Source organism: Pongo abelii, chromosome 23 (assembly GCF_028885655.2).
Source record: "Pongo abelii isolate AG06213 chromosome 23, NHGRI_mPonAbe1-v2.0_pri, whole genome shotgun sequence".
Lineage (NCBI taxonomy): Eukaryota > Metazoa > Chordata > Mammalia > Primates > Hominidae > Pongo > Pongo abelii.
The window spans coordinates 51,716,797-51,737,180 of record NC_085929.1 but is presented as its reverse complement, the minus strand read 5'-3'; the positions used below and the strand labels follow the sequence as shown (position 1 = coordinate 51,737,180).

The 20,384-nt window shown below is 55.4% G+C and overlaps 1 protein-coding gene across 3 annotated transcripts in view; it reads left to right on the top strand.

The window, feature by feature from the left end:
- The window catches only part of KIAA0930 (KIAA0930 ortholog), a 44,724-nt gene extending 30,326 nt beyond the window's left edge, over positions 1-14,398 (top strand). For all 3 annotated transcript variants that reach the window (XM_024239687.3, XM_002831254.6, XM_063723102.1), the window contains exons 3-10: positions 4,309-4,428; positions 4,514-4,591; positions 4,886-4,987; positions 6,220-6,360; positions 7,008-7,202; positions 10,166-10,328; positions 12,271-12,429; positions 13,012-14,398. In XM_024239687.3, the coding sequence (XP_024095455.2) occupies positions 4,309-4,428; positions 4,514-4,591; positions 4,886-4,987; positions 6,220-6,360; positions 7,008-7,202; positions 10,166-10,328; positions 12,271-12,429; positions 13,012-13,052 (999 nt within the window). In that variant the 3' untranslated portion in view covers positions 13,053-14,398. The remainder of the gene's footprint in view (positions 1-4,308; positions 4,429-4,513; positions 4,592-4,885; positions 4,988-6,219; positions 6,361-7,007; positions 7,203-10,165; positions 10,329-12,270; positions 12,430-13,011) is intronic.
- The last annotated feature ends 5,986 nt before the right edge of the window (positions 14,399-20,384 follow it).

Sequence of the window (20,384 nt, the reverse complement as noted above, 5' to 3'; positions counted from 1 at the left end):
CCCTCCCATTGTGGACACCTGGGAGGCTGGGAGGTTTGGGGTTGGCGTGACCATATGAGTGTGCTTGGCAGAGAGGTGGCTGGTGCCTCAGGATCCTCACTGTCCGTGACCCTCATGGCGGGCACAGGCTCCTGTAACCTCAGCACAGTTCTTGGGGAGGCACTCCTCTCACCCATGGGAGCCAGAACTCGGAGGCTCAGGCCCTCTGTCGTCCTAGGGCTGTGGACCCCGCCCCTGCCTCCGTCCACTCCGGCCTCTCAGCTTCTGCTGGAGTTCAGGTTGCAGAGAACCTTTCCCCCACCCCCAAATGTTGGTCTTTTCCCCAAGGCAGAGTCTGTTGCAAGCAGGGGCTCTAATGAGGACTTGGCGCATTTGAGACACTCTCAGCTGTACTTTGAATTTTGATTCCAGAGAGGTCACGACTCTGGTCAAGAGGGCAGACAGGGAGGTGGGAGGACGGGTTGTGTGCACCCTGGATAGGCCGGGCTAGGGGGAGGAGAAAGGAACGGCAGATGAGGGGTCCATCTTGGGTGGAGGAGAAGTTTAAAGGTGAGAGCCCTCCACTGAGAAAGTGCAGCCCTGGATCCAGGCCTGAGGAATTTGGAGCAGAGGGGATGGGGCCACATCCAAGATCTGCTGAAAATTTGGAGGTGTCGAGGTCTGAGGGAAGCCTGAGTCCCACGGGAGCAGGTGGCAGTCCAGCTATTCACATGCTAGAATGTTCCATTGAACACCCACTGTGAGCCATGTACAGATGCCCCCCTACACTCAGTGCCGGGAGCACAGAAATGACTCATATCTGGCCTCAGTCTGTTTGGACAGACGGACGGTATAGCCAGTGCTACGGAGCCATCAGTGCTGTGATGGTGGGGACGGGAGTGCAGAAGGTGACATCTGGCGGGCGGGTTGTAGGACAGAGAGAGCGGGCAGCAGCGGGCTGAGGACACGCCCTGTGGAGGGACCAGCAAGTGCGGAGCAGGAGGGTGTGTGACGAGTGCCACATGGGACCTGCCAGAGTGGGCCGACGGAGATTGCGGGGCCTGGTGGGTGGGTCCTGGGGCCGCCCCAACTTGGCATTTTTCCCAGCTTGCCGGGCTGCAATGCTGAGAGTGGCCTGCAAGGGGGCAGGCTGGAGGTGCTGATGGGGAGACCGGGAGACCTCCCGCTGGCAAAAGCCCTGAGCCCTGGGTGGAGGTGGGGGCCCCGCAGAGGCGCCTGCGCACTGCAAGTCCTCTGCGGCAGCCTGGCTGCTTCCCGCCCCCTCCCCATGCCCATCCCGCTGGCACCCGGTTGCCATAGCAACCAGCCGGGCCTCCTGCACCTAGCAGGGGAGGGTGGATGGGCAGGAGCTGCAGTGTCAGGGGGACAGGATGCCGGGAACCCCGCAGTGCTCCAGGGCCCGAGGGACATCCCAGTCCAGCCTTTCCTAGGGAGGGATGTCCTGGATTCCCTGCCCTCTAGTTTCCTCCAGCCCTGGACAACACGCTCCGTGTTCCTGGGCAGGCCATTGTGTGCCTTTGGCAGGAGGGGGGACCTGGCTCTGTGTGCTGCTGGCTCTGCGCTGGTGGCCCGAGCCATGTGTCTCACGGTCACGTGACACCTCAGGATCCTAAGGTGCAGATCATCTTCACACCCACTCAGAAAACCAAAGCTCAGAAACAGGAAGTTTCCTGGGGTCACACAGCTTGCCAGCGGCGAAGCCCTGTCCCCAGTCTCACTTTTTCCTTTTTGGTAGATTGTTTTCAATATAACATCTATACAGAAAAACAAAGACGTGTACACAGCTTGATTTTTCTTAGACTGAACACCTGGTTTCACCAGCCCCCAGATACAGAGTGTGATGAGAACACCGAGGCCCCTTCACCCCACCCCAGGGCTCACCCTCCCCCTGGGCAGCTGCTGCTCTGCCTCCTCACACTTCCCGGGCGGGTTCTGCCTGTTCTCACAGCTCCTGCATGTGGAGTCGGTGGTTCTGCCTGTTCTCACAGCTCCTGTGTGTGGAGTCGGTGGTTCTGCCTGTTCTCACAGCTCCTGTGTGTGGAGTCGGTGGTTCTGCCTGTTCTCACAGCTCCTGTGTGTGGAGTCGGTGGTTCTGCTTGTTCTCACAGCTCCTGCGTGTGGAGTCAGTGGTTCTGCCTGTTCTCACAGCTCCTGCATGTGGAGTCAGTGGTTCTGCCTGTTCTCACAGCTCATGTGTGTGGAGTTGGCGGGTTCTGCCTGTTCTCACAGCTTGTACATTGGAATCGGGCAGTATATGTTGTTTCAAGCTTCTTTCTCCCCGTGTCATGTTTGTGAGTCATGCCTGTTGACACAGGTGGTTGTAATCTGGTCTCACTGCTGTGTAATGCCTGCAGAGTGTACCATGGGGGCCTGGCCACCCTCCTGTCAGTGGGTACCAGGCAGCTCCCAGTGTCCTCTTGGGCCTGGCTTTGGTGCACACATGGGCACCTTTCTGATGGGGAACCTGCTCTTTCGCCTGCCTGTGCTGTGGTGCTGCCCTCAACAGCTGTGTGATCGTGCCCCCGAGCCTTTCATTCACTGAGTCCACAGCGCTTTGCTGAGCAAAAGCAAATGAACAGGTCAATGAAGTGAGACCAGGAGGAACAGCAGAGTCTTGTGAACCCCAGGACTCTCAGCTCAGGGGCTCGGGGTGACTGCAGAGCCATACAGGCGGTGGAAGTGGGAGGCCGCCCGACCCCGGGACGTCTGTTTCTCACTCCTAGGCAAGGTTGGCCTCCTGCATCTCTTTCCATAGATCCCAGCTCTGTCCCTGGGGGGCGCAGGCCTGTGCACCTGCAAGGGGGCCCAGCAGTGCCCAGCCCCTCAGAGCCCGAGTCAGTGAGAGCACCCAGGACCAGGACCAGAGGCCCCCAGTCAGCACAGCTGCTTCAAAATTGAAAGCCAGGCCGGGCGCGGTGGCTCACGCCTGTAATCCCTGCGCTTTGGGAGGCCGAGGTGGGTAGATCACTTGAGGTCAGGAGTTCGAGATCAGCCTGGCCAACATGGTGAAACCCTGTCTCTATTAAAAATCCAAAAAAAAAATTAGTCAGTTGTGGTGGCAGACACCTGTAATCCCAGCTACTTGGGAGGCTGGGGCAGGAGAATCACGTGAACCCAGGAGGTAGAGGTTGCAGTGAGCCAAGATTGTGCCACTGTACTCCAGCCCGGGTGACAGAGCGAGACTCCGTCTCAAAAAAATAAATAAGAAATAAATTGAGGCCGGGCACAGTGGCCCATGCTTGTAATCCTAGCACTTTGGGAGGCCGAGGCGGGCAGATCACCTGAGGTCAGGAGTTCAAGACCAGCCTGGCCAACACGGTGAAACCCCGTCTCTACCAAAAATACAAAAAGTAGACAGGTGTGGTGGCACGTGCCTGTAATCCCAGCTACTCAGGAGGCTGAGGCAGGAGAATCACTTGAATCCAGGAGGCGGAGATTGCAGTGAGCCAAGACGTGTTGCACTGTAGCCTGGGTGACAGATGGAGTGAGATTCTGTCTCAAAAAAAAAAAAAAAAAAAAAAATTGAAAGCCAGTCTCCCAGGAGAGGTGTAGACGTGCTTTGGTTTCTCTCTGATATGTATTTATTATTGATCTTCAGTAAATTTGACTCTGATCTGTTAAAATGGGGCTAATGATACCTGCATTGCAGCGTTGCTTTAAAAGGATTAATAATTTGTAACATGTGTAGCCCAGACCCCACCGTCCACTAAGAGCTCAGTAGGTGTCACTATTATCATTGATGCCACTTAGTAAATATTAGCTCTTTAAATCATTATGACAACTTTGAGGGGAAGATGCCCTTAGTCCATTGTACAGATGAAGACACTGAGGCTCAGTGAGGAGAATGGATGGCCCCTGGGTCCCATCTCCCATCGCTAGAGAACCGAGGAGCAAGAATTGGAGTTCTGACCGGGCACGGTGGCTCACACCTGTAATTCCAACACTTTGGGAGGCTGAGGCAGGAGGATCACCTGAGCCCAGGAGTTCGAGACCAGCGTGGACAACATGGCAAAACGCCACATCTACAAAAATTTTTAAAAATTAGCCGGGTGTGGTAGCATGTGCCTGTGGTCCCTGTTGTTTGGGAGGCTGAGGTGGGAGGATCATTTGAGCCCAGGAGGTTGAGGCTACAGTGAGCTGTGATTGCACCACTGCCCTCTAGCCTGGGCAGCAGTGCGAGACCCTGTCTCAAAAAATAATAATAAAAAAGAATTGGAGTCCTTGTCCGTCGTAATGCCTGCATAGTAGTCAGGCAAGAAGAGCGTCACAGTGGGCCCTGGGCACTCACTTCTGCTCTGGGCCTCGCAGGCAGCTGAGCCCGAGGTGGAGGTGGAGGTGTACCGGCGGGACTCCAAGAAGCTGCCAGGCCTGGGAGACCCTGACATCGACTGGGAAGAGAGCGTCTGCCTGAATCTCATCCTGCAGAAGGTATGGGGTGGGAAGGGTGGGGCTGCGGATTGGCCCCGAGGGACGGCCGACCCCTCCCTGCACGCTGACCCGTGCTCTCTTCCAGCTGGACTACATGGTGACCTGTGCGGTGTGCACACGTGCTGACGGCGGGGACATTCACATCCATAAGAAGAAATCTCAGGTGAGCCCTGGCGCGAGAGCCCCCAGCCTCCTAACTGCCAGTGCAGCCTGGGCGTGGCAGACCTCTGGCTGCCCAGCATTTGAGAGAGACAAGTCCTCCTGCTTACTTCTCTGCCCCGGAGGTGAGGGGTCTGACTCCAGAAATCCGCTTAGCTCCTGGGATCCTGTATCCCATTCGAGGAGCACAGAACCAGCTTATCCCCCACATCTCTGGGTAGGTCTCTGGCTTTGGACTGGCTCTGGGCCTGTGTGCCGGGTGGGGCCTCACTTGTCCTCCAAATCTGCTTTCTTCCAGCAAGTGTTCGCGTCCCCCAGTAAACACCCCATGGACAGCAAGGGGGAGGAGTCCAAGATCAGCTACCCCAACATCTTCTTCATGATTGACAGCTTCGAGGAGGTGAGCTCCATGCAGGGCCTCTCTCCTTAGCTTCCCCTTCTCGTGAGATGGGTGTTAGGCACTTCTCCCCGGGGCCTTAGCCTTGCAGAAAGGCATGGGTGGCTTGGAGCCGGGAAGAGTCTGGCTGAGGCAGACGTGGCTCTCTCTCTTCCCAGTGTTTGCTTGTGGGCAGGTGAATTCCCCCTGGCGCAGCCTCCGTTTCCTCCTCTGTAAAATCAGTGTCATGATCATCTGTCCTACTTACTGTCAGGGCTGAAGACCAAAAGGCTCCTGAGTGGGAGGACGCCTCGTAAACTCTCGCAAGAAGCACTGCCCGGGCGGGAGGAGCCATTATTAACGCTAGTAAATGATAAAGAAGCAGCTCCACACCTGCACTGACTTGGAATCCTAGGATGTCAGAGAGGGATGGGGTTTCCGGAGTTATCTGGGCCAAGCCTTTGTTTTAAGGTTTGGGAAATGGGCTTGGGAAGAAGGAGACTCACCGAGAAACACAGGGCACTGGGAGGGTGGGGAGGGAGCCGGTCGCAGCTCACTCCCTGCTCTGCCCACTCATGTCTCTCCTCTGTTGAGGCCCTGGTCGGGGTCCTTGTGTGCATCCAAGGTGCTCAGGGCCCTGAGGACTTAGGAGGGAGGCGTGTGCATCTGCAGGAAGATCCCAGGCTCAGGGAGGTCATGTCCCCTCCCCAGGCACACGTAGCTCCTGCGTGGCAGAGCTGAGATTTGCATCTAAGTCTTTGTGACCTTGGAGCTCACAGTCTGTGCACCAGGCCCTGGGAGCAATGATTCGGGAAGGCGGCAGGATGGGGCCTGTGGCACCTTAGTCTGGTGTTGTCACCCCAGGTGGGCAGTCACCCTGCCGCCACACTGAGCCTTTGGCCACACAGGAGCCTCGAAGATGTGGCAGGCAGGGCCGGACACCCCTAGGCGGTGTGGAGGGGCCCAGACGGTGGCCGACGGTCCTGGTGAACCGTGATGAGGGCGTGCGTCTTCTGCCAGTCCCAGAGTCTCCGTAAGGGTCCCTGTCCTCCCCTGCTGCTCAGCCCCTGCCCCAGTGTGAGGCTGTTCCTGTCCCGTGGGGCTCGGAGGGCATGGGGCCACAGGAGTGTGTGACAGCCAGTTGTCCCCTGCAAAATGGTATTTTCCGAGCAGCCCTCCCTGCCAGTTGGGCCAGGCTGTGGTGTGGGCAGTGGGAGCTGATGGTCACGTCCCTGTCTCTTTGTGCCCTGGCCCAGGTGTTCAGCGACATGACCGTGGGGGAAGGAGAGATGGTCTGTGTGGAGCTGGTGGCCAGTGACAAAACCAACACGTTCCAGGGGGTCATCTTTCAGGGCTCCATCCGCTACGAGGCGCTCAAGAAGGTGTACGACAACCGGGTGAGTGCGGGGCGGCCTCACGGGTGTTCTGGGCCCGGAGACGGCGGCTCCACAGCCCACCTTGGTCCATACCATGGGGTCTCCCAGCCTGCTCGTGCGTGGTAGCGGCCGCCAGGGGTACCTGCAGCCCCTCCGGGCTCCTTCTAGGCGCTCCCTGGCCCTCTTAACGTCATTCTTCATGGTCGGCCTCAGCCCATGCGGGCCACTTGCCTTCATCTGAAATGTGAGCGGGGACTTCCTCCTCAGTCTCTAGTTCCCTGGGAAGTGACGGCTGATGGTGTCGCTGTCACCCCCTCACTGCCACTTGCTTCCTGCTACTGGCCCTGGGAGCACTCCGAGTCGCCCCCAACTAAGCAAGCAGATGTGGGCAGGCCGCTCTGCCTCAGCGGGCACCATCCGCAGCCAGCCTCGCTGCCAGCCTGGGGCCCTGTCCTCAGCCTGGTCCGTGGTTCATGGGGCGGTGGCGGGGGGCACCAGGCAGGGATGTGGGTCCATTCCAGCTGCCCCGCTTGCTGGCTCAGACCCTCCCTCCCGGGCAGCCCCCTCTCCTTGAGGGATGGTCGCCCTGGCTGTTCATGTCCTGGGGAGGGGGCCCCATGGAGCCATCGCCACCTCCCTGACTCAGGCTGCCCCGTGCCGGCCCCCAGGTGAGCATGGCCGCCCGCATGGCACAGAAGATGTCGTTTGGCTTCTACAAGTACAGCAACATGGAGTTTGTGCGCATGAAGGGCCCCCAGGGCAAGGGCCACGCCGAGATGGCGGTCAGCCGAGTGTCCACAGGTGACACGTCCCCCTGTGGGACTGAAGAGGACTCCAGCCCAGCTTCGCCCATGCACGAGCGGGTAAGGGCTGCACGGCTGGGGGCGGGGGCTCCTGTCCCTCGGGTTCACTTTCCACCGTCTCCCCCGTGCTCACGGCCCCCTGGGGACGTAGGTGTTGTCATCCCCAACGACCAGCGCGGTGCGTAAGCCAAGGTGCCCAGCGTGCAGAGGCCCGGACCACCCAGCCCTTCTGTTTGCCCAGCGGTTTGTAGGAGGCGCTGCCGCAGGGGAGGCGTTCCTGCCTTGCAGACCTGGAGGGCTGTGCCTGGCCAAGGTCACACCGCAGGCTGGTGCTGGGCCAGAGCTCTTTCTGCCTCCCTGAGATGCCACAAAACCAGGCTGAGTCCACAGGGCCAGTGGGCAGAAGAGACTGGCTGGGGACCCAGGCCCGGCCCTGGCGCCTGCCTGGGTGGACCTGCTGGGTGAGCGTGGGCACGTGGCCGGCCTTCCCCGGTGAGTCAGATGGGGATGATGGTGACTGAGGGTCAGCCAGAGAGCACGCAGAGGCCCTAGACCACCCAGCTCTTTGCCCTGCGGTTTGTACGAGGCACTGCTGCAGGAGAGGCGTTCCTGCCTCGCACACCTGGAAACCAGACTTGCCAGCTTGCCCCAGGTCACAAGGTCTCTTGGGATAGCACTGGGCTTGGGGCCCTGCTCTGTCTAGGCCACTCTCCTTCCCCAGGGCGGGAGGCTGAGGTCAGCAGCAGCTTTGCTCCCAGAAGCCTTTGGTGGGGCACAGACAGGAGAAGGTCTCCAGCCCACTGGCTGCTTTGCTTTGCCTGGTTCTTCCAGAGGGGCTGCCCAGAGCTGTAGCTCTTGGAAGAGGACAGGTGTGCTGGGCAGGGGGGCGTCCTTGGCACACGTCCAGGGGCAGTCTTGCCCAGCTGTTGTCCAGGAGAGACGCCACCCACGGCCAGAATCCTGCTCTGCTGCTCTCATAACCTTGGGTGTGTCTCTTTTCCTCTCCAAGCCTGAGTTTTCTCATCTAGAAACAGGGCACAAGGATACCTGCCCCTTCAGTATTTGGGGGGCTCTGAGGAATCTGGGGCTTGGCCCTCAGGAGGATTCCCAGGTGGCAGCTGCCGTAGTTGCTGTTGACCTACTTGGAAAGCAGAGGCGTGGGAATGTAAACAATGCATTACCGCAGGCATGCTTAAGATGAGGGAGTGTGCGTTTGTTATACTTTTAGTTCGAGGAAGATCTGAACCATGCATATCTCCAGGTGGTCAGATGTTGGTTTTCTTTCTCTTCTGTATATCTTTTTTTGGGGGGAGGTATCTTCTGCAATGAATGTGTTTTGCAAGCCAAAGACAGCAAATGCTATTTTTTGCAAAGATGGGTGAGAATTCTGGGCAGGGGCCTCTCTTGTCTTTGGAATGAGGTGGTTTATATTTCTGAGTTTGTTTCCGAGATAAAGGGCCTTGTTCTTCTCCCTGGTCCTAAATTATCCCCTGGGACTCTGATAAAATGTGTGTGTGAAAATCCTTACGAAGATGTGACCCAAGCTTTGGGCTGGACAAACCCGGGTGCCACCTCCAGCCACAGCCTGAGGGCTGAGTGACCACAGGTCACTAGACCTGCCTGAGCCTTGGTTTTCCCATCTGTCCAGTGGGAGTGGCTGTGAGGGGTGTGAAAGTCCCTGGTGCCTTAGCAGCTGGGCAGCCCTGGGGTTCAGGGGGAGGGACGTGCTAGTTCACACAGGGTCAGCAGGAGGGCTGGCCCCTGGGGACTGCCACCTGTGCGCCTGCTATTACCTGTCTCCTTCTCTGGCGGGGTCATCTGGAGCCAGTGCGTGACACATGCCGACTCTGTGTATTGTGGTTGCTGCTGTTTGTTTCTTTTATCTTTTAAAAACCTTCCCCGGCTTGTGGGAACACCGTCTGGAGCCCAGCAGCTGCCAGGACTTTGGTGGATGTCGGAGCCGTGACGAGGAGGCTGACGGGGCTCCCGAAGTCTCAGTCCCAGCTCATCCTGCTCCTCAGATTATTGTTGGCATGGGGAGGAGGGAGGAGATGGGCCAAGTTCCCTCTGGCTGGAACGCCCTTCCCCCCCTTCTTCACCTGGCGAACTCCTACTCGTCCTTCAAGACCCAGCTCCAGCGGCGTCTCCTCCAGGAAGCCTTCCCTGATTTCCCAGGCTGTGGATCCCTTTTGCCTCTGTGCTTCGTGTATCCTGTGCTTCTTTTTCTCTGTCTCCACAGCCAGCATGCTGTCTATGGTTGTCACACTCTGAGTCTGTCACCCCAGCAGACTGTGAGCTCCTTGAGGGCAGGGACCTGCAATGTGCCTGTCTGTCCTTAGTGCTGTGCCTGCCTGGCCCTGAGTGGGTGTGAATGTTTGGTGAACAGAACCAAATGTGATTAGAAGTGGGGAGAAGACAGAGGCATAGAGCCACTTAGCACAGTATTTCCTGTGAAGGGTGCTGGGAATGAGAGGGATGGGGTCACATCAGCCCTGAGAAGTAGGATGAGGAGCGTGGCCCTGGGGGACAGAAGACGGGGCTGCTGCCGTCCTGCTTGGTGACCACAGGCAAGCCAGGGTCTCAATCCCTGCCTTAGTTTCCCCATCTGTCAGATGGGCTGACGCTAGCCCCCGTCTCACAGAGCTGGAGGCTCAGTGGGTCTGTGTGTGGGGCCAATGCTCACTCAGCATCAGCAGCTGTTTGTTACTTTGTGCTTGAACACCCCCTACCCACTTTTTGAGGCCCAGAGGAGGGGGGGGTCTTTCTGCCATTTGTGGCAGCAGCCTGGCCCCTCCTCGGGCAGCACTGGTGGCCAGGTATCCTGCTGGCCCCTGGGCTGGAACGCATCTTCCAGTCTCTAGGCCCCACCTAGCACAGGCCGGCTGGGGCTGGGTCCTCCTGGCCGAGCAGCCTCTTCCCTGGGAGCTGTGTCGGGTTGTTTGAGGGCAGGAGAGGAGGGGCGTTGGGACCCCCGGGTAGGGGGCTGTTCTGCTACTCTGGTGACTTTGGCTGCTTGTTCCCAGGTGACCTCCTTCAGCACGCCCCCTACCCCAGAACGGAACAACCGGCCCGCCTTCTTCTCCCCATCCCTCAAGAGGAAGGTGCCCCGGAACCGGATCGCTGAGATGAAGAAGTCGCACTCGGCCAACGACAGCGAGGAGTTCTTCCGGGAGGACGATGGTGGAGGTGACCCCCTACTTCGTGCCCTAGGGCCCCCACGCCCTTCAGTCTCCTCTTGATCCAGACCATTCATTCATTCATTCATTCATTCATTCATTTGTTCATTCAGCAACACTTAAGAGAGTGGGTGCCATGTGCCAGGCAGCCCTCCAGGAGCTGAGGGTAGAGCTGGGGACAGACAGAAATGGCTGCCTCCGGGGGTCCTGTCCTGGTGCGCCCAGACGTCTCCTTGGCAGAGTGCTTGGAGCCCAGATGTGCAGCAGTTGGTCAGTTTCAGGGGATTTCCCACCTTTCTAAGGCCTTTCAGCCTGCTTAGGGAAGAAAGCGGATGGGTGATCTGATGGCTCCGCACACACGGGGTGTGGAGGGAGAGAGGAGGGCTCCCCTCCCTTGTGCTGCCTTGGGCCAGCTCGCCCTCAGAGTGAGGCCTGGCCCTCCTGGCTCTGTGCAGCCTCCCAGAACCACGTGCTCTTTGGTGACAGAGTCGCCACCTCGTGCAGCCTACCCCTGGCCTCCCTGTGCCCCTGTCCCCTGGACTCCGGGTGTCTGTATCTGGGTGTTCCCATGCCCCTTAGTCCTGCCCAGGCACAGTCTGCACTCTCTCCTCAGCACCCGCGCCTGTTCCCTGTCCTCGCTCAGTGACCTTCCAGAATACAGGAGTCCTTCCCAGAGCCCCCAGGAGGTTAAAAACCCCTCTGAGGGGTTTTTAAGCAAGGGAGTGACACAATCAGATTAGCATATTTAAAATGCTACTCAGCAGTCCCTGTGGGAAATGGCTCCTGGGGACAGGGGTGGCCATCTCAGACAGGTTGGGAGGTTCTGCCATGCTCTGCTGGCATGGACCACGTGCCTTCCTCACTGTCATCCTCAGGACCCAGCAGGCACTTGGCTCTGCACTGTGTGCGTGTCTGTTGAGTGTATGGAAGTGAAGGATTGGCCAGGGGCAATGGCTCATGCCTGTAGTCCCAGCACTTAGCGAGGCCAAGGCAGGTGGATCACCTAAAGGTCAGGAGTTCGAGACCAGCCTGGCCAACATGGTGAAACCCCGTCTATACTAAAAATGCAAAAAAATTAGCTAGGCATGGTGGCGGGCACCTGTAATTCCAGCTACTCGGGAGGCTGAGGCAGGAGAATCTCTTGAACCTAGGAGGCAGAGGTTGTGGTGAGCCGAGATCGAGCCACTGCACTCGAGCCTGGGCAAGAGTGAGATTCCATCTCCAAAAAAAAAAAAAAAAAAAAAAAAGGACGTGACGGATTCGCTGACAACTCCCACTGAGCACCTCCCCCAGCAGAGAGGTAGGGCTGCAGCATTGATCAGAAGAGGTGGCAGTCTTTGTCCTGACCACTGGGACCAAGAAGCAGGGGTCCCACCTGCTCAAGGCCCTGGCCCGGGTCAGGGACTCCAGCACTGGCCTCGACCTGCTCTTGTGTGAACTTGGGCAAGCCCTTTCCCCACCTGGGCCCGTTCCTGAATCAGTAAGAAGTACTGATCACTGCCCTAGTCTGCCTCTCTGGGGCAGGTTCCCCCAGCCTGGACCGCAGGACTGGGTAACGGTGCAGGTCGGCTCAGCCTTGCTGCTCCCATGCTCTGCAGGTAGCAGTGCCTAGTTCCAGGGACAGGGCCCACAGAAGCAGAGAATTACACACTGTGTGTGCCAGACCCCCTGGAGGAGACTGAGCTTGAGACAGAGAAGGGAGAGATGGGAGGGGGTGACCAAAGAAGTCTTCCTGGAGGTGGAGGCCTGGGTCTGGGCCAGAGGAAGCGGGGAGGGGTGTCATAGGCGAGGAGGCAGCAGCTCTGGAGTGCGTGGGTGCTGGTGTGGGGGTGTTGGTAAGGAGTGTCCCGGCCTCAGCAGAGTGTGGCCTCAGCCTGGACTGGGAGCTGGCCGCCTGCTGCTCCCCCCCACGTCCCATGTTGTGGGCCTTGACCTGGCCTTCTTTCCTCCAGCCGATCTGCACAATGCAACCAACCTGCGGTCTCGGTCCCTGTCGGGCACAGGACGGTCCCTGGTCGGGTCCTGGCTGAAGTTGAACAGAGCAGATGGAAACTTCCTTCTCTATGCACACTTAACCTACGTCACTTTGCCGCTGCATCGGATTTTAACAGGTAATGCTGGCTGATGTGGGGAAGCAGCCGCACCTCCTCACAGCCATCTCTGCCTCCAGGGCCTTGGTACTTGTGAGGCACCCCGGAGTCATCCTGCCCTGTCCTGTTGGTTGGTTGGGTTTCTTTGCAGGGCTCTTGGCCTCTTTGTCTCTTTGTCTCAGACTTTGGGTGGAGCCATAGCTTTCCCAGAGCGGAAGTCCTCCCTTTGTTCACCTTTCTGGCGCACCTGCTGTCCCCTCTTGAGTGGCCACAGATGCCCGGGTGTGTGTTACTCATGGGTGAGGGGAGGCTCTCAGGCCATCTCGCCAACCCAGGCCTGCAGCAGCTGTGACAGGCAGTGGCTCTGGCCCCCACACCAGCTTGTACCTGAGGCCCTGCAGGGTGTGCCATTGCTGCGAGCCCATTTCCCAGTCTGCAGGATGGGGATGGTGGAGACATGTCTCCTCTGCAGTCTGTGAGGCCTGGAGAGGAGATGCATGAGTGGCTGAGGCGGGCTTCCTTCAGAAGTGGCACTGCCGTGGCCATAGCACTCACCGCTGTTCAGGGTCACTGTTTCACCTGCTTCCCTCCTGCCGGCCCTAGACATCCTGGAAGTTCGGCAGAAGCCCATCCTGATGACCTAGCCGCGTGCGGAGCCTGCGCAGAGCCCCGGCCGGGCCCAGCCCTGGGAGTGCTGCCAAGTGCCTACCTGTCCACCGCCACCGGGGTCTTCTGTGACACGCCAGTGCTGGAGCCGCAGCCAGGCGAGGCCACTCGACTCCCGGGGCCAGGGCCGACTCCACGAACACCAGCCCAAACTGAAGTGCCTCTTCCCTCCCCTGCTGGCTCTGCTCCGCCCTGTGCCCCCCGCCCATCGCCCCCCACCCATCTCTGGAGAGCCCTCTGCACCCAAAGAGAACTAGAGATGCTGAGCGGCCATGAGAGAGCGCGGGAGGAGCAGCTGATGCCCAGAGCGGGGCCAGACCGGCGCATCTATGTTCACGTCCCCCCAGCAGCAGGCGGAACCACCCAGCCAGGGCACTCAGCGCATCGGACTGTCCACACCTTCTTGAGGAAAGCCGGTGGAAGATTTTGGAATGCCATGCGGATGAACTTCAGCACCTGAGTCAGTCCCAGCTCATCCTCCCCAGTTTACCACTTTGTTCTAATAGGAGATGGGAACACAAGAAGTTTGATGGCTTTGCCCTGGGCTGGGAATACCTCACCCACGCCCAGTTACAGAAAGGCCTCCAGCTGAGCAGACGGCCCCGATCCCGCCAGAACGGCCTTTTGCTTCCAGCCAAAGAACACCGCCAACACACACACCTCCAACCTGGGACATCCCATGCTGGGCCTCGGACGGAGGAACCTGCAGAATTTGGATTCTGAGGGTAGTCGGGAGGCCTCGGTAGCCAGGCAGAACAGGATATCTGCCAAAGGGTGTCTGATGTGGGGTGGGGCTGGCATCCTCCCAGGAAGGTTCTAGGTGGGACCCCATCTTCTGGGGACGGGGGTGTCTTTTCATCTTCCTTGGTTTCCTAGAGCTCACTTCCTTTGACGGCGTGTGCTGGTCCCATCTCAGACCAGCTCACTGAGGCAGAGGAGTTGCTCAGAGGCTCACATGGGCACCCCCATCGGTTTGTGTGAGCAGCTGCCCAGCCCCAGGCCTGCGCTCGGCCTGGTCCAGCACGAAGGCGTTTCCATCTGCAAGGATGCACGGTACCCTCCCCGAGAGCAGGCCTGTCCCCTTCCCGACTGGGAATAAACTGGAAGCTGGGTCTCTTTGTTGCTATGTTTTTTTGTTTGAAGTTCCCAGGAATATCTGAGGGGTTCCAGTGATGTGTTTAGGGATCTTCTCTGTGGGGGGAAAGGAAGAGGAGGGGCTTGTTCTCCCATCTGTTTATTCTTTGGGCTCCGGGAACAGGGGACTACTTTGGGGCTTTCTCCAGACTTTTGTATGTTATTATTAAAAGCGAGCTATTGCATTTCATTCTGCCTCAGTTTGCCCACCTGTAAAATGGGGCTGATACCACCTACCTCACTGAAGGTCTCCAGGGTTCAAGTGTGTGGCTGGGTCAGGGTGCGGTCACCCGTCATTCTGCATAGGTCGGGTCGGATGTTAAGACTCTTGGGATGCCCTCCTCCCCCTCGCCCTTTGTAATAACCTAGTCCGAGACCGTGCTTGGTGGGGGATGTGAACTTTCTCTCTCCTCCAGCAGTGTCCGCTCAGGCCTGATAGCTCAGCTCTGCACGATTTCATGTTCCAAACCCATGTCTCAGGGCAGCACAGAGCCAGATCATGTCATGCCCCAAAGTGTGGGGACAGAGCCTCAGGGAGCCCTGAGCGTGGCCCAGCCCCATTTGAGTGCTCTCCGGGGATGCCAAAATGCTGCTTCCAAGTTTGTATCCATGTGGCTAAAATACACCCATTTCTTCAGGAACTCTTCCCCTGGTTGTTCTGGGGATCTTGGGAGAAACACAGCCCTGACAGCTCGTCCGTGGGAAGATGAGGCAGTCCAGGTCGTGAGCAGCACAGCGGCCCTGCCCTCTGTTCTTAGAGGTGAGGGGCAGGAGAAGGTTGTCTCCTCTGGGGCCAGCATTTGGCCAAGCTTGGAGACTCGGCCAGCACTCCTGGATGGCTCAGAGCAAGCTGGGCTCCCCGTCTGTAAGATGGCGAAAATGCTGCCCGCCTCACAGGGTGACCATGAGGACCAGTCACAGTGATGTGTGAAAGGGCTCGCTGGTCACAGAAACGTGTGCAAATCATGCTATTTCAGAGATCAGCCCTCAATTTGTAAGGCATGTGAACAGGGCACACGGTGGGCTGGCGGTTTCATAGCCGACACACAGCGTCTACCATGTGCAGCTGACTGTCCGACCCCATCTTACAGACGAGGAAACTAGCACACAGGCACCAAGGAACTGTCCGGAACAAACAGCAGGGGCCGACGATGGGAGTCAAACCCAGGCATGCAGCCTGGCCTGCATGCTGAGCCACACGGTGCTGCCCGGACAGATGGACAGACACTCGGTGGAGTCTACCTTTCTCAGTCCCTAAATCCTTCTCCAAAGGGTACTTGCGATGCCGGATTTAAAACTTGCTCAGAGCCACCTAGCCACTTGAGAACTAGACAGTAAGGTGTTATTCCCAGGTTGGTTTTTCCAAAGTAACAAATGACATGTGGAATAAAGTAATAGAGTAACAAGTAGCAGGGCCAGAACCAGGGCCCCCAAAGTCCTGGTGTTGGCACATTTGTACTTCTTGTAAGACCATCTTGAATTTTTCTGGAAACACACCTGCTTTTTGTGTAATGCAGGGAAGACTAATGCATGGTGACACCTAGGTTTCCTCAACAGAACACTTGATCCCAAAACCCCTTTAAGACCTTAGGTTTCGTCAACGGAAAACTGTACTTTAATCCCAAACCCCCTTTAAGACATATTGGGGCTGGGCCCGGTGGCCCACGCCTGTAATCCCAGCACTTTGGGAGGCCGAGATGGGCGGATCACCTGAGGTCAGGAGTTCAAGACCAGCCTGACCAACATAGTGAAATCCCATCTCTACTAAAGATAGAAAAATTAGCCGGACATGGCGGCAGGCACCTGTAATCCCAGCTACTTGGAAGGCTGAGGAAGGAGAATCACTTGAACCCGGTAGGCGGAGGTTGCAGTGAGCCGAGATCACACCATTGCATTCTAGCCTGGGCACCAAGAGCAAAACTCTGTCTCAAAAAAAAAAAAAGAAAAAAAAAAAGATATATTGGTCTTTAAACCCAAATCCCCTTTAAGGCATGTTGGTCTTAAGGGGATTTGGGATTGAAGCACAGTTTTCTGATGAGGAAACCTAGGTGTCACTTTTTAGAACATTAAGAAGAAAGTTGTGGGGTGGGCTTTTCCATTTAAAGGAATGTGATGATCCCAGGTTCTGATGGGTGATAGATGGTCTCCGTTTACACCTTTTCTTCTTTCAGCACCTGAAAGTTCAGGTAGTGGCCATCTTACATTCTCATGTCCTGCTGGAAGTGCCTAGTTGCCTGCAAAGACAGCTAAGGCTCATTATTTCAAAAGAAGATTATTTAAAACACGAGTGACAGGTAGTCAGAAGAGAACAAAAGGACGCAAGATGCTCTATAGCCAAGTCAGCCTGGAGGCAGGATGGGTTGCTGAGTGAAGTCGCCGCTCACTTTTGGATTCTTACGGACTGTGAGTTAGTCTTCCCTCTACACGGACTCATGGGAAGGGTATAAAGGCACGTTCCTGAGGTGCCCTCCCCCAAAGAATCTACCCGCACTCAAACCAGGATCTGTTTTTGCTGTTTTAATCACAAATAGACTAGTTAGTAGAAGACTTTTGAAGAACAAAGTAAAACTTTTTTTTCATTGAAAGACGTCCCAGAGGAAAGGCCCTGTGCAGCCGGTATATTCTAATGACTGCTTTGACCATGTCCTAATATGGTGGTTTTAAGTTGTTGGCCAAGATCCTTTAAAGACATATGAAACATCTGCCAACTTTTAGTGAACTTAACAGGTTTCGCTGACGTTTTTCTCAATTTTCGAATTTAGGTGGGATTTGCTTTCATGTCCTGTTTCAAAAACCAAGTGTCTCTTGACAGCCCATTGGTTCTTCCTGTCCTCTTGCTCTAAGTCTGTATCAGAAAGCAGAATGACTGTACTTCTGTTTTACAAATAACCACCTGATAGGACGGACACTCCACGAGATAAGGAAAGGCACGTGCCCTTGAGCTTGAATAGAAGCAGCCTCTGGAGGGGGCAGCCACTGCCCTTCGAGGGAGAGCAGCTCTTCAGCAGGTGGCCAGAGTGCCACGTGACTCGGCAGACAAAACCCCTGGGAGCCGGGTGATGGGCACCTGCTGGGGCTTTTGTTTTTTCTTTTTCACTGGCTGGCTTGATCCTCAGTGGCAAAAGGACCCCTGAGCCCTTTCTCCGAGCCCTGGAGCACTCCTCAGGACACCGAGTGGCCTCAGGGCTGGGTTCGGAGCTCCTCCCGCACGGGGAGCCTCAGAAGTGGAGGCAGCTGCTGATAGGTGAGTTGACAGCTTCTTATCCTGCCTAAGGCAAGTAGGCATTTTTATTCCGTTTCCAGTCCTTGAGCTCAGCAGATCAAAGTAACAGTGACCCTGCAACCCCACAGAGCTCGCTTTCTTCCCTGCCCTGCCCCTTTAGTCCCCGCTCTGGAAGGCCAGGTGGTTTAGGTGTAGATAGGTATCTTTTATGGTTTCCAAATGAATTATTTGTGTGAGAGTAATTAAATCTGTAAGAAAATCTGTTGCGATTCTTCACTATGTATTATAATTTCTACAACATGTATTTTAGCAAAAACACCATGCTGGCCTCCACTGGATAGCTCGGTATGCTAACTGCCAGTGATAGTTACATAAGCATTACCAACAGCATCTTTATTAACCATCTTCCACATCCAGTAGAAATCATTTCTAGGCGGTATTTGTTGGTTGGCTGTTAGCTTTGCTTTTGATTTCATGTTTTTTTTAAAGGTTGTTTTGCATGTTGAATATTAAATTTTTTTTTCTGTGTCTTTCTCTAATCTTTATTTTTTTCTGTAATGGGAATTTCAGGGTAAATACAGATATTATAGCAAAGCGATAATTTAATGATTGAACCTTAATTTGCCCCCAGTGATTCCTGAAACTTTTTTTGGAGCTTTCACACAAGCTACTTTTTTGAACTGGAGTGTGCTGGAAGCAGAGAAAAATCACCCTGTGTGCTGGCTTTGCCTGTTGTGAGCCAGTGAGGAGTCCGAGAAGAGGTGGGTGGGTCAGTGACTGGGGTTTGGCCAGAGATGCCATATTTGCAGAATTAAATCATTTCAAGATGCATTTCAAGGTCTGGCATGGTGGCTCACGCCTGTAATCCCAGCACTTTGGGAGGCTGAGGCGGGCAGATCACTTGAGGTCAGGAGTTCGAGACCAGCCTGGCCAACATATGGTGAAATCCCATCTCTACTAAAAATACAAAAATTAACCGGGCGTGGTGATGTGCACCTGTAGTCTCAGCTACTTGGGAGGCTGAGGCAGGAGAATCGCTTCAACCCGGGAGGCAGAGGTTGCAGTGAGCCGAGCTCGCACCACTGCGCTCCAGCCTGGGTGACAGAGACTCCATCTCAAAAAAAAAAAAAAAAAAAAAAGAAAATGCATTTCAAGTTTAGCTTTCAGCCTCCACAAAGTAGTGCACACCCTTTCAGTTGTACTATAAAATTTCCCAAGCTTTTTCAGAGAACCTCTTAACCCTCCCAGAAGTGGGAAAACAATGGAATAGAGGCCAGGAGTCCCAAGTTCAGGTTTTGCAGGCTCCAGGTAAGCTGGCTGGTCTAACGGAAGATGAGGTGTTTGCAGCAGGCGGCTGTCTTGCAGCTCAGCAGGTGAGGGGACCTCGAGCAGGCTCTCGCATTTTCCGGCTGATCCTTCTGAGCCTGCTACTGCAAGGCCCTCGTAGGTGGGAGCAGCCTCATCGTCGCCTTTCACACCGTGAGCTTTTCCTTTCCACGGTCAGATGGACTTAGTGAGTTACCAGCGATGGGTGTAAGACCTAAGACACTGCAGAAAGTTACATAATGGAAAATGAGGGGCAGAGAAAAGAGGGTCTGAGAGGAATGCAAGCATTCCGGAATACAGTAAGGGACATCCCATCAATGACACTTCTTGGGAACAGTCACTGCCTTAGAAACACCAGACCAGGAGAATTTTCTGATAACCCCAAAGGCAGCCCATGAAGATGGTGGTTAGGAAGGAGGCGGTCTAGCCGGTGAAGACTTCCTTGCCATCCAGGTCAACCCCCTTCTTGTTGAACAGTGGGAAGTCCTTTTAAAGCAGTCACCTGAAAAATGTTTAATAGATATTTGGGGAGAGTCTCTATCTTGGAAGCTGCCTGCAGGAACCTCATTCCTATTCATTGCCTCCTCTTGGAAGGCTAATTTGCTATTTCGGTTCCTTTATCCTTAGATGAGCTTTTAGGAACTACTGTCATGCCCTAGCTTAGAAGGAAAAAAGTTAACTGGAAAGGAAAACCTTTGGGAATCTTATACTGGGAGGAGAGGGGAATGTAACTCAATCCATATAATAACACAGTTCATTGTAAATAGACATGTTGACTGTGGTAACATGCTGTACTTTGTGCCTGATTGTTAAAATGACAAGAACAGCTGGAAAATTTACATGAGGAAGGGAAAATACTTGTTTCTGGGGATAAAGAAAGGATCATGTCTTTTCTTTCCTTACAGCGTCACTGAATTGCCCCTGACTTAGCCTCTCCATCAGCCAACAGGTTAAAGAGATTTCTTTCCTGTGTGGACTGGGGTCTTTCCTCTTGGAATCTGACTTTAATAAAACAATTAGGTTGCTCATTTAAAAATAACCATGGCTTTTAGCCAAATTTTATGCTACTCTGAATAAACAATTTTGCTTAAAAGATTTTAGCCACTTCCAGAAGCCAGTGCAGTTGAGTAATTTAGTGGGCACGTACATCTCACTTAACGTGGCATGCTGGGGAGAGGTGTGTGGGGCTGGGACCTCAAGCTGCACCACCTCAGACACACTCAACCCTGGGCCTGGGTTTTCTCAAGTAGAATCACCACTTTCCTTCCTGGGATGCGACGATGTTGAAGTGAGACAAGGTTACGTCCAAAGGCTGCCGTAGTTGCTGGCAATGCTGATAACTACTGCCATTTCTTCCCGGTGTGCCCAAGGGGTATTTCATGGGCCATCTTTGGAGTCATCGGGAGTGCATGTGCCAGCGGTTCCCAAATGTGAGCGTGCCTCAGGATCACCTAATGCACACTCTAACCCAACGTTCAAACCCAGAAGACTGGTGAGGAAAATACTTTGGAATCAGTGATGACGGCCGCACAACTCTGTGAGTATGCTAAAAGCCACTGAATCATATACTTTAAAGGGGAGCATTTTACATGAATTCTATCTCAATTTTAAAAAATGTGCTCCAACC